The 14,282-nt window shown below is 33.9% G+C and overlaps 1 protein-coding gene across 1 annotated transcript in view; it reads right to left on the reverse strand.

Annotated features, from left to right (window-relative positions):
* Window positions 1-10,744: 10,744 nt before the first annotated feature.
* OXCT1 (3-oxoacid CoA-transferase 1) overlaps window positions 10,745-14,282 on the reverse strand; it is a 177,540-nt gene continuing 174,002 nt past the window's right edge. Inside the window, exon 17 of the mRNA XM_051990357.1 lies at window positions 10,745-11,045. Coding sequence (XP_051846317.1) covers window positions 11,004-11,045 — 42 coding nt within the window. The 3' untranslated portion in view covers window positions 10,745-11,003. The remainder of the gene's footprint in view (window positions 11,046-14,282) is intronic.

The raw sequence follows: 14,282 nt of genomic DNA on the forward strand, positions 1-14,282 counted from the left end.
TTTCTTTGTCTGGAAAATGAGTTAGAGAAGGAAATGGCAAACCATTTCAGTATCTCTGCCAAGAAAACCCCAAATGGGGTCACGAATAGTAAGATATAACTGAAATGATTGAACAACAAAAAAGCACTGGCTTTTCTGAGTGAGCATGCAAGAACTGTGATCTCTCATTGAGCTTCTAGTCTGGTAAAATACTTTGTCTTTTTTTTTTTTAGAAACAAGAACTATTATCTATTCACTGAGAATCTCTCCCATCTTTTGTCTGGAAATTATTATCACTAATTTTAAGAATCCTAAGTACTCTATTTAAAATGTGCTTTCAAATTATAGTAGTTGCCACACAACATATGTGCTGATGTACTCTTGTATATCTTGTCTTGTGCTTCTGACTCCTTTCTTTTGGAAGATATTAGGTCACCTTGGTTGGTGAGAAAGAGATTAGGAAAAGAACAAATAGAATCTGCAACTACAGACCTAGGATCTATTTGGCAAAAATTCTCCAAAATCATTTCAGATTAAAAAAAAAAAGGTTTATTGCTGTTGCATATTTGGAGCTTGAAGATAACCTAGAAGTTTATCCTCTTAGATAAAAAAACTAAGGCTGAGAATATGTAGATGACTTAATAAGGTATTTAGCAGAACTTCTTGACTATGATACCAGTAGAAAAATCTTATGGATGTTCAGCCTGAATCTTTTACACAGTAATTCAAGTCCATTTATTTTTTTGCCTTGCCCTTTTGCAGACACAAAATAGTATGCTATCATTTTCTGGATAGCAACCTTCAAATATGTGTTAAATTACTTCTCTGCTTTTTCTTTTCCAGCTAAAGGAAGAAACTTTTTTTGCTTTTTCCTCATAAACTTTGTTTGCTAATCCCCTAATAATCTGTCTGGCTTTACTTTGAGTTTCTCCCAAATTGCCCAGCCAAATACTCAAATGGATCTGAGATTTCATAAAGTCAAAATTCCTTTCTCAGAATGCAGATCAGAACCACCGTGGTGTGTGATTCTTGAGCACAGGGGTCATAAAAGAGGTTTTCCTCCCTTTTGTGAATGATTTTTCAAGAAGAACACAAGAGTTGTCTACTTGTAATCCCTTGCACTTGCTATATGGTTAATCCATCTTCTTTTCATCATAAAATTCCTTGAAAACATTCTTCTCTTGTAGTTCAGAATTCCTCAGTAGTTCTTATTCATTCTGTTCATGAACCTCTCCATTGCTCCATGAAAAGACGTTTTGATGAATGTTTAATAACCAGAACTGAAGTAGAGGGAGAAAGTACTCATGGAATATTTTTTTCTTTCTAATCCAATGTACTTTATTCAAATCAGGAATAATCACTGATTACAAAAATACACTAGAATTTTCCTCCTTAGGAAAAGCTGTATCTCACCAAGGCCTCCTTGACCTCACAATGAAATCCACAAACCAGATTTTAAATTTTTGAAACAGATTTAAATGCTTGTGCCATTTCTAAGTAACCTTTTGAGTATCAAGACATTTGCAATGCTACCACAGTAAATCAGGTAGCAAAAGCAAAACCACAACCAAACTCTAGATTTCTTCTTTCAACTCCCAGAATTTCTGCTCCACCCCCTAAAACCAGGAGTAAGGGCTTTAAAACTGATCCTCACTCCACCAATGTAGAAATCCTGTATCAAATTTAAAAAAATAAGCTAGTTTATATAGTAGAAATTTCTCTTAAAATTTCACAACCTATTATAAATGCATATTTTTTCTTTAAACATGAATGTTTACAATATATAGAAAAATAAAAGGCTCAGGAAGAACAATTTTTAAAAAGAGAAAGAAATTTGAAGTTCTGAATTAAAACTGAAACTTAAAAAAAAACACAAACAAAAATCCTATAGTATGAATCTATGATGTTTTGTTTTATTTGTGCTAATGGACTAGAGAAAGGAATGTATTTAAAAACTGCAATTCAAATTTTATCTGCATTATCAACATTTTTCCATCACTTTATTAAATATAGACAAAAACAAAACACTAAATAAAGCCCTATAGCCTCTACCAATTTCCAAAGTATAAACATTCACACTGAAAATTTAACTATCAGCTTTCAAATCTAGTTCAAGTTTTCTCCAGCACACTCTAGGCTTTATGTAAATTTTTGATTCTTCAGTGATAGCTGTGAATTCATAATATCCTTACTAAACATGTATCGATCAGTACTATATATACACTATATTCTATATATACAAATTATCTGAATAAACAGTGTTGAGTAACTCAATTCTGACTCTTTTTAATCTTAAAAAAATCCTGGACAATTTTACTCTTTATTTATATTTCTAGGTATAAAATTACAATACAAACTTCATTAATTCAGAATTGGTGATTGACATCACCAAGGGCAATGACAAAAGGTGTGTGTGTGGGGGGGGGTGTTGAAATTGGTAAGCAAATAAATTGCTCAAATTTTCTGGGATATTTAGATGACAGAAGAAATTGTTTTCAAGTATTCATTTATATGTAAATTGACATAATTACTGGTTCTTATTTATTCATTAAAGCTGTTCCTAAGGATTTCTACTAGGCAACACTTTTCTTAGCTTTTTGTTATTTGCAAACCAATACTATTTTTGTAAAGAATATTTTGTGGAGTACTATAATGCATAATGAAAGGGATAGTTCAGAGAATGAGAAGACTTGAGTGAACAGATACAAAGTGAAGTAAGTATAACTAGGAGAACACTTTATACAAAATAATTTGGCAAAGAAAATTCTGATAGACTTAGGAACTCTGATCAACAGAGCAATGACTATATATCATGCAATCAACCAATCAGACCAATCAACCAACCAACAAATCAATGAAAAAACTTCCTTTTAGTACTTGCTGAGTGCCAGACAGTTAAATGCTAAGCTGGTTAAGAGATGCAAAAATAGGCAAAATGGAAGTCTCTGTCTTCAAGGAGTTTACAGACAATTGAGGGAAACAACACATTAAAAAAGATATACAAAACAAACTATATACAGAATAACTAGGAAATAATTAATAGAGGGAAAACATTAGAAATGAGAGGGGTTAGGAAAGGCTTCCTGTAGAAGAGAGATTTTAGTTGGAACTTCAAGGAAGCCAGGGAGGTCAATAGTCAGTAGTGGAGAGAGAACTATTTTGTTTTCTTGTTCTCTCAAGGGGAATAAGGGAGACAGGAGAGGTAGAGAATTCAGAACTGAAAATAAAATGCATTTGAATTTAAAAAAGAAGAATAGATTGCAATTGAACCACGTCACTAGATTCTGATAAGTATTTCTCCCAATTAGTCCAAAAAGGAAAGTTTTTATTTCATAATTTAAAAAAAATCATTTCTTTGCTTTTGCTTAGTCCTATCTCTCTGCTGCCATTATCACTTTTCTTCTCTCTTCCCTGGAGCCTGATCTCCTGAAGAAGAGGTTTCATTAAACAAGAACTGAATCCACATTAATGGATTTGTTTATTTTTTTTCCTTCACATTGCCAGCCTCAAAGGCTCCATCATTATGGTTCACCTGAAGTGATCTGAGTTACAATCTACCACAAGATGTGAATGAATATTAAAGCAGAAGAAACAATCTCACAGACCTGTTTTGATAACAAGGAAAAAGTGACCTTTTGATTTCATCTTGTTTTGTTGTCAGGGTAGGTGTTCCTAGGAACATTGACAACACTCCATTTATCTTGTTAGGTTATATAAGATAGGTCCTTGCTTTTCTTAAATCTTGAGCAGTTTTGGGTTGTTTTTTTTGTTTTGCATTTTTTTCCTGTTTGATTTGATTTTTCTTGTGCAGCATGATGATTTTGAAACTATGTATAAATTTTAACATACTATATTAAACACAACATTTAACATATATTGGATTACTTCCTGTCTAAGGAAGGAGAAGATGGAGGGAAAGGTGGGAAAAAATTTGGAACACAGATTTTTGTAAGGATAAATGTTGAAAACTATGCATATAATTTTGAAAATAAAAAGCAAAAGCAAAAAATCTTGAGCAGAGCGGGTATTCTGCAAAGAAACTTTGTTCTGTGTGTGTGAGCACACATGCATAGCAACATGTGTTCCCTCACATCTCTTATATTTGACAGTCACTCCATACCTTAAAAAAAAAAAAATAGGCATGTGCTTATTCAGCAGAGGCATGAGCCAGCCGTGAATCTCAAAAGTTTGGCTCATTAGATTTAAAATTAGTTCAGATTGTAAAGCCTCAGGGCTTGCTAATGGGCACAAATCTATCTCCATTCACGAGGCTGAATTCACATTTCATTAGCTATTTTGGCCGGATTCAACATAGTCCTCCAAAGCTCAATTGATCAAAAAAGAGACAAATATCTGTTATATTACTTCTTTCAGACCAATTTAGTTGATTTTATTTCAGAGCCCTTTAGTCCTTTCCTTCTTTGAAAATATCTTCTCCCACATTTAAAACTAGAAGAGATTAGAACTAGGAAGGACTTTTGAGATCATCTCTAGGGGATTTTTTCCCTTTATTTTGGGTCATGGTCCCCTTTGGAAAGCCTACATTTTCAGAATAATGTTTTTAAATACAGAAAAATAAAATAAAATTATGAAGGAAACTAATTATATTGAAACATAGTTATCAAAACAAACCACTTTTTTTTTTCAGTTTGCAGATCCCAGGTTAAGAATACCTCGCTAGAACCACCATTTAATATTTTCATTTTATAATCAAAAAAGAAGAGGCCCAGAAAAGTTTTATGATTTGCCAACTTGGCCCAGAATGCAATTTAGTTATCTCACCAGAAAACCAGATTTTTTGTACCCAATAGCACACTTTATTCTGACTCTATCTCCAAACCCTATTGCCTTTGAGGGACCTTCTAAACCCAGCATTCTGTAATCCTTCAATTAGGCTCCATGGTTATTCTAACATGGAAATAAGAAATTATCAATCCATCTAAAGTGTATCCTACAACCTGTAGACCACCTTCCCCACTGGAATTCCTCACCCCACCCACTCACAAAAAGGGGGATAAAAAATCCACACTTATAATAAGACCTGAGTTTACTTGGGTAAAGGATCCCCTGGGGCAGGAAGTGCTCCATAAGTAGTAGTAGAATTCCTGGACCAGATCCCCCTGGACTTCCTCCTACCACTATTCCTAGCTGACACACAAGATGTCTGTGCTGTTGAGTCACTTGTCTGGATGTCATGATCACCAAGGCACTCTCATCTTGTTTTTATTATCCTACTGCAGGGTGGCTACTTCACTAAAGCTGCAGATCACAGGAGTAGAATTTATTTAGCTTCCCATCACCAGATGTTGTTTGTGATTAGTTGTGTCCCTAATGAAGAAAACAGACTCTTTCAATCCATCTCTTAGACACGGGCATCCAACAGAAAAATAGTATCACCGACAGACACATTACTACCTTTCCTTTCTATGCAGGAACTCTGACAACATTTTAAGGAAGTATCAACTAATTTTTTAATCCAGCATTCATTACTCCCAGATGGAGAAACTGGAGTTGAGTGAGATTGAAATAAAGTGAGACACTAGAAAGAATACTGAGTAGGAGTCAGAGGACATTGGTTCAAATCCTGCTATTTATTAGCATTGATAAAGTCAATTCACCTCAGTAGCTTCAGCTCAGAGCTAGAAAAGACATGAGAAATCATGAGTTCAGTTTTTCTTTACTTAAGGTCTGTAACTTTGAATTGACAACAATTGAATGTGATTCAAACACTTATACAGATATATTCATATTCAGAATTCAATTAGTTCAGAATTTATTGAGATCTAGGAAATTGAATAATATGCATGTCATATTTATATGCTACACAAATACATACATATATACAAATAAACATAATTTGAATAGGACTATGTACATGTTCCCATTATAAATATATGTATATTTTTCATTATATATACATTTATTGTTGTTCAGCATTCAATTATGAAATGATTCTTTATCACCTCATTTGGGGTTTTCTTGGCAAAGATAGTGGAATAGTTTGCCATTTCCTTCTCCAGTTCATTTTACAAATGAGAAACTGAAGCAAACAGGATTAAGTGATTTATCTAAGGTCACATAGTAAATATCTGAAACCCAATTTGAACACAGGAAGATGCATCTCCCTGATTTCAGGTCTAGCATTCTATTCATTAGGACACTTAGCTACTCCTATATACATGCATACAAATAACATATATTAATTTAAGATCTGGGAATTTAATGAGAATATAAAGAGATGAGGAAACTAAGGTAAACAGGATTAAGTTATTTGCCCAGGGTCACACAGCATATGTGTATATATATGTGTGTATGTATATGTATATGTATATATATATATATATATATATATATATATATGTGTGTGTGTGTGTGTGTGTGTGTATACACATATATATACACATTTATAATCACATTATATATACATGTATTATATATTTTCATGTTATAGACATATATGACAATATATACATATATATTCCCACTCAAATACCCAGACTTTATATTAAAAAACTTGATTTTACAATTTCCAAAATCTCTTCCAATGCAAAGTCCTAGGCTAATTTTCCCTAAAGCCATACAATGTGTGGAGAATGTCTATTCCTGACCCCAATGAGAATACTGCCATGATTCTAATAAAAATGATTAAATAACAAGTATCTGGAATTGAGCATTATTTCACATAACTTCCTCTTCCAAGCATATTCCAAACTGACCTAATATAACTTTCTCGAAATCCATATTTCATCCTTCACTTCTTTACACTTATGTAAGAAGACCTTATACCTGGAATATCCTTTCATCTCTGCATTTCAGATTTCTTATATATGTTCTCTTCTTATTTATCTATTTCTTGACTATTTTGATCTCATTTTTTATTATTTTTCTGGTTATATACACGAATTTTTTAAATACACATTTCTTTATGAATTATGTTGGGAGATAAAAATCAGAACTAAAGAGAAAAACCATGAAAGAAAAAAATAAGAAAAAGGGGAAAAAAGTGAATATAGCCTATCAATTTAAGTTCATTTTCCATAGTTCTCTCTCTGAATGCAGATGGCATTACTTTGATCTTGCCTTCATGTTTCATTCTTTACTTTCAAACAAACTTATCTGGCTACTAGTTGCTTATTGACAATTGAGATCCTAAGTTCTTCTAGTAAAGAATGTAGGTTCCAAAGGAGGATTTTAGGGCACAGAAAATTCATGGAATATTCTTATCCTTTTAACTCTTTCTAAGTTTAACAATGATTCCCCAATAAGACCAGTTCATATTGAAGAGCTGATGGCTGATTTTGCAAAACCCACTTCTATGGTCATGAAAATATTCTACATAAGCAGCCCTGTTTGTAGTGGCTAGAAACTGGAAAATGAATGGATGCCCATCAATTGGAGAATGGCTGGGTAAATTGTGGTATATGAATGCTATGGAATATTATTGTTCTGTAAGAAATGACCAGCAGGATGAATACAGAGAGGACTGGTGAGACTTACATGAACTGATGCTAAGTGAAATGAGCAGAACCAGGAGATCATTATACACTTCCACAACGATACTGTATGAGGACATATTTTGATGGAAGTGGATTTCTTTGACAAAGAGACTTAACTGAGTTTCAATTGATAAATGACGGACAGAAGCAGCTACACCCAAAGAAAGAACACTGGGAAACGAATGTGAACTATCTGCATTTTTGTTTTTCTTCCCGGGTTATTTATACCTTCTGAATCCAATTCTCCCTGTGCAACAAGAGAACTGTTCAATTCTGCAAACATATATTGTATCTAGGATATACTGCAACATATCTAACATATAAAACTGCTTGCCATCTAGAGGAGGGGGTGGAGGGAAGGAGGGGAAAAATTGGAACAGAAACGAGTGCAAGGGATAATGTTGTAAAAAAATTACCCTGGCATGGATTCTGTCGATATAAAGTAATTATTAAATAAAAATTTTAAAAAAAGAAAATATTCTACATAGAATATTCATTTTTAAGTTCATAAAGTAGAAAAAGCGAAAAATATTCCTGTAATAAGCTGCCCAATGTTGAAAATTAAAATGTCAATTAACAACAAGCATTTTTAGATAGTTCTTTCAATGCTCCTCCCATTTGCCCAATTCTGCTTTTTTAAGATTTTATTCTCCTTTTTGGCTTTTTGTACTTCCTTTTTTTTTTTTGTCCTAGTCAGTTTTTTAAAGTGTTATTTTTTTCAATTTTTTTTCAATAAAGTGTTATTATTTCCTTTATCAAACTATTGACTTATTTCTTTTTTTTTTCACATTTGTTTCCCAGTGTTCTTTCTTTGGGTGTAGCTGCTTCTGTCCATCATTTATCAATTGAAACTGAGTCTTTGTCAAAGAAATCCACCTCCATCAGAATACATCCTCATACAGTATCGTTGTTGAAGTATATCATGATCTCCTGGTTCTGCTCATTTCACTTAGCATCAGTTCATGTAAGTCTCTCCAAGCCTCTCTGTATTCATCCTGCTGGTCATTCCTTACAGAACAATAATATTCCATAATGTTCATATACCACAATTAACCCAGTCATTCTCCAATTGATGGGCATCCATTCAATTTCCAGTTTCTAGCCACTACAAACAGGGCTGCCACAAACATTTTGGCACATACAGGTCCCTTTCCCTTCTTTAGTATTTCTTTGGGATATAAGCCCAGTAGTAGCACTGCTGGATCAAAGGGCATGCACAATTAGATAACTTTTTGGGCATAGTTCCAAATTGCTCTCCAGAATGGTTGGATTCATTCACAATTCCACCAACAATGTATCAGTGTCCCAGTTTTCCTGCATCCCCTCCAACATTCATCATTATTTTTTCCTGTCATCTTAGCCAATCTGACAGTGTGTAGTGGTGTCTCAGAGTTGTCTTAATTTGCATTTCTCTGATCAATAATGATTTGGAACACTTTCATATGAGTGGTAATAGTTTCAATTTCATCATCTGAAAATTGTATTGACTTATTTCTTATTATTTTCGTATATCACTCTCATTTCTCTGCCCAATTTTTTCTCTTCTTCTTTTACTTGATTTTCAAAATCAGGGTACAGCGTAAACAGAAGGTCAGGTTTGGAGGAGTCCTTTGAAACTTGAAGCTTCCTATGACACTGAGCATTGTTTCTTCATTTATGAAATAAAAGAATTATATTGGATGGTATATAAGGTCACTTTTGGCTCTAAGTCTGTGAGATAGAACTTTATATGTGGAATCACATATGATTCTATAGAACATAGGTGTCCATATATATGCATTTCACATAAGGATTCAACCTCTAATTAGTCACATCAATTAATATAGAGGTTATGGTTCCTTTCCTCTATCATAAACTCCATAACAAAGTTTCTTATTCTCTCTAGGAATAATGTTGGCCTTAATAGCAACCACCATCTAAGCAAAAACATATGCAATCCCAATACTTAGAGCAAGGCAATAATGAGTATTTTGTTCTGGTCCAAAGGACTGAGTCCTATGCTGTGCTCTCTGATTCCCAACTCTTTGAGATTCTAATAGCCAAGATATTCCTCTTGCTGTTCAATCATTTTCAGTTCTGACTCTTTGTGACCCCATTTGAGATATTCTTGGCAAAGTTACTGGAGTGCTTTTCCACTTCCTTCTCTGGCTCATTATAGATGAGGAAACTGAGGTAAACAGGATTGAGTGAATTTCCCAGAATCACACAACTCCTAAATGTCTTATGTCACATTTGAACTCAGAACAGTAAGTCCTCCTGACTTAAGGCACTCTATTCACTGTAGTCCCAGAAATTTTAAAAGCATCCATTGAGTGAATCTAGCACTGTAGTGAATAAAAATAAATACATTGGATGTACCACACCACCCTAAAAATGCACTGTATGATTTCTATTACAGGGGGTTCTCATTGTTCTGTAGGTAGAATGGTCTCTTCAGAGCTGAAATAAAAGTACTTTTAGGGAGCATCCATGGCAGTAAAGTTGCTATTTCACAATGGAACAAGTAATTTAATGTTCCAGGTCTTCTCTGAGAGATGCTGGAAAAAAGAGATCTTTCTACCATGCAAGATAGAATTACAATTTAAAGATGGACTTTTCTCTGGCTTATCACACCTGTTGGCTTCAGTAAGATGCTAGAACCTCCATAAATGTGCCAGAAGTGGCCTTCCTTTCAATGTTTCTTTTAAACTAATGTGTGAGTGTTTTAATATTGATGAACAGGAGATCATTAAATGGATTAGTTTCCTAGCCCATTTTCAGGCACAAATTAATTTTGATAGGGAGAAAAAGCCTACTAGAGTCTATTCAAATGTGCTATCTATAGGACATCACTATAAGTCAGTCACTCCAACATAAGTTCATCTTTTCCTTTGTAAGCTTTCCTACATCCCATTTTAAAGGACTGGGAACACCTATAATGAAGAAGAAAAAAAATATGTATCCTTGAAAGGAAGTGATGATTTTTCAGGGACAATGGACTTTCTTGTCAAAGACCCAATGCAAAAATTGTGGGTTACAGCAATTGAAGGACGAATTACGAAAGAAAAAGTCATCATTTACATATAGGAAATTTTATTTCTATACAAATTTCCACTTAAATCTGCCAATACCATCTGTAAAATTCTACCTGAATTTTACCCTAGATGGTGACATTTTGTTTCATTTCAATTATGAAGGAAAGTACTTTCCAAAATTCCCGCATGTGACTATCTTCTTAGAATAATTACATATAAATGAATGTAAATATAATAGAACCAGAAGGCAACAAGTACTTCAGTCAGCATTTATTCTTATAAGAAATACTTATATATCTTTTTATTAAAACATGCTGTCACTGACAGAGAATAAAAGTTTATAAAGCTATAAAGAACCTGAGATGTAATAAGACTAGATAGAGACTAGATCTTAGAATAAAAACATAAATGTGATGCAGATATGAATCACATTTCCTTTGCATCAACTCCTATGTGATTAGAAAAATATTCAAAGTCCACAGTGCAGTGGGGAAAATGTTCCTTAGTCCACACTTCAGGTTACAATTTGCTTCATCGGCATTAGTTTTGGCGAAACCTAGTTTAAAAAGAAAAAAAAATAGTTCAAAATTCTGGTAATCATAAAATATTAAACATCTCTTACAGACAACTGGTGTGAACAATAGGAAATCATATACTCTTGAGTCATTGGGAATTTTCTTATTCTTTTCTATCACAAAAAAGACTTTTCAAAAGTCTTCATCCTCTCAAACTATTCCTTACTAATTTGGTTTCTCTAGGGTTTATTCTTCTTAAACATCATATAAAGGTATTAAACCTTTATTCTTAAACACTATATAAAGGATAAGTGATTTCATAGAGGAAGGGACCCACTGCCCTCTACCAGAGAATTGGATTTGAAGGACCATATGGTACTTTCTTTTCTAGTTACTCAGAGTGAAATATATCTAAAAGGAACCACAAATAAATCTAATTCTAATCTATAAATTATCTAAACAAATACAATTTTAAAAATAAATGAGAAAATAAATGGAATTAATAATGAAATAAATAAAATGAATTCCAACAACATTTTGCCAGAAAATTCATAATTAACACTGAAAATAATGAATCATAGAATATATTATGGTGACTATTGAGAGCATAGATGGGGCAGATAAATGGCACAGAAGCTCATTAAATATTAACGTAAATAACTTTCAAATCTGAAAGAGATATCTGGGAATCTTAAAGCAGACGAAGGAGAAAATGGGAGTTGGGATAAAGTTAGAGAAAATGGCAGGGGGGATATAATGTAGCAAAGGGGGAGGTGGAGGGAAAGCTTGATGGGGATAAAATTCCTGGCAGGTTTCTTTTTTAAATAATTATAACTTTTTATTGACAGAACCCATGCCAGGGTAATTTTTTTACATTATCCCTTGCACTTACTTCTGCTCTGATTTTTCCCCTCCCTCCCTCCACCTCATCCCCCAGATGTCAAGCAGTCCTATACATGTTAAATATGTCATAGTATATCCTATATACAGAAGGAAGTTATAAATAACTTGGGAAGAAAAACAAAAATACAAACAGTTTACATTCATTTCCCAGTGTTCTTTCTTTGGGTGTAGCTGCTTCTGTCCATCATTGATCAATTGAAACTGAGTTAGATCTTCTCTTTGTCTAAGAAATCCATTTCTGTCAGAATACATTCTCATACAGTATTTGTTGTTGAGGTATATAATGATCTCCTGGTTCTGCTCATTTCACTTAGCATCAGTTCATGTAAGTCTCTCCAAGCCTCTCTGTATTCATCCTGCTGGTCATTTCTTACAGAACAATAATATTCCATCACATTCATATACCACAATTTACCCAACCATTCTCCAATTGATGGGCATCTACTCATTTTCCAGTTTCTAACCACTACAAACAGGGCTGCCACAAACATTTTGGCACATACAGGTCCCTTTCCCTTCTTTAGTATCTCTTTGGGGTATAAGCTCTGGCAGGTTTCAAGTTCTAGAAGTAGTTGGTAATGAAGGGACATATACCACATGATGCTGTTGGCAGGAAGTGTTTTATTATTAGTAGTACATGGATACTGTCCTGGCATATAGTAGGTACTTAATAAGGAAACCGCTGAAGGTTTTGAACAAAGTACTAACATGGTCAGACTTTTAGCTGCCATATGGAGGATGGATTGGAAAAGAGAGTGGAGGCAGGCTAATATAACAGTACAGGAGAGATGGAGTAGCCACCTGAGCAGAGAAAACTATGGACAGAAGAGCTATATGGAAGTGACACTGACAAGACCTAGCAAAGGATTGCATGAGAAAGAGTCAAGGATGACCATAAGATGACAAATGTTGGGGAATGAGTGAATAAATGATAGTATATGAAATTAATGGAATATTATTGTTCTATAAAAAATGATGGACAACCTGATTTTAGAAAGGCCTGGAAAGACTTACAAGAACTGATGCTGAGTGAAACGAGTAGACCCAGGAATACAATGTACACAGTAACAGCAAGATTGTGCAATGATCAATTACTAAAGATTTTGATCCAAGGTAATTCCAATAAACTTTGGAGAGAAAATGCCATCTGCATCCAGAGAGAGAACTAGGGAGAATGAATGTAAATTAACACATGCTATGTTCACTTTTTTCTTTTTCTTCTGTTTATGCCTTTTGTTCTGAATTTTCTCTCCCAACATGATTCATAAAGAAATATGTATTTAAAAAATAATGTACATGTATAAGCAGAAAAATAAAGAAAACAATAAAAAAAGAGATGACAAATGTTGGCTATTGGCAGGATAATAGTAGCACCTTTGGAAGAACAAAGGGGGAGTAAATTTTAGGGAAATATCATAAGTGCGAGTAGACCTAAAAGTCTACTATACACTTAGAACAAGAATTGACAAACAGAAGAAGGTAAGAGAATGCAGTTCACTGGTGGTCCCTAAAAGCTTGAAAGGACTGGGGCACTTGCCATCTAACCTTCATGAGCCAAAGAAGGGAGGACACTAGTCTTAGATGCTATCCTAGATATATGGTGGATGTAATGAGGTTCTCCTCAAGAACAGGCTTAACAAGGAACCAGTGCATTTACTTTAGATAAATTAACAAAGATGGAAAGGGACTAGGATAGGCATTTCACTTGAAGCCCTTGGGAAGAATCTGGAGGGTCAGATAGGGAAGCATTTGCCTTATTTTAGGAAGCCAAGACTAGAATAGAATTAAAGGGAAGAAACTGTATTTTCATGAGTAAGAGCTCTAATACCTGCAGGGAGTATAAAAGATACAACTTTTAAAGTCGAGTCCATAACAGACCAGATAAGAGATAAACCCTTTACAAAAAAAGAGTTTCTACAGCTAATAAGACAAGCAGTGAATGGAATGGAATGCTATTTTACTGTAGGAAATTATGAATGGGAAAGTTTTAGAGAAAGCTGAGACGTTTTTGATCTGATGAAGAATTAAAAAAAACCAGGAGAATAATTAATATACTAACAACAGTATTCTAAAGACAAATATCCTAAAGGAATCTAGGACTTTTAGTGGTACTGACAACCTAGACCTACCCCATGACCTAGAATGACCTAGCAGCCAACCCAGCATGCTTCCCTGCCAAGAGTGAATCTATAGCAGGAGTAGATCAAGGTTATGATCAAACTCATTTTTATGATGATTAAAGGAATATCATTTAGTATCCCTCTCACCAGGGATAGAGGTTATCTGGTTTATTGCTTTTTATTGTTACCATTTTATCTTTATTGTTATTACAACTTAACATCTCTACAAATTTATGTGTGTGTGTGTGTGTGTGT

Source organism: Antechinus flavipes, chromosome 1 (assembly GCF_016432865.1).
Source record: "Antechinus flavipes isolate AdamAnt ecotype Samford, QLD, Australia chromosome 1, AdamAnt_v2, whole genome shotgun sequence".
In the NCBI taxonomy this organism is placed as follows: domain Eukaryota; kingdom Metazoa; phylum Chordata; class Mammalia; order Dasyuromorphia; family Dasyuridae; genus Antechinus; species Antechinus flavipes.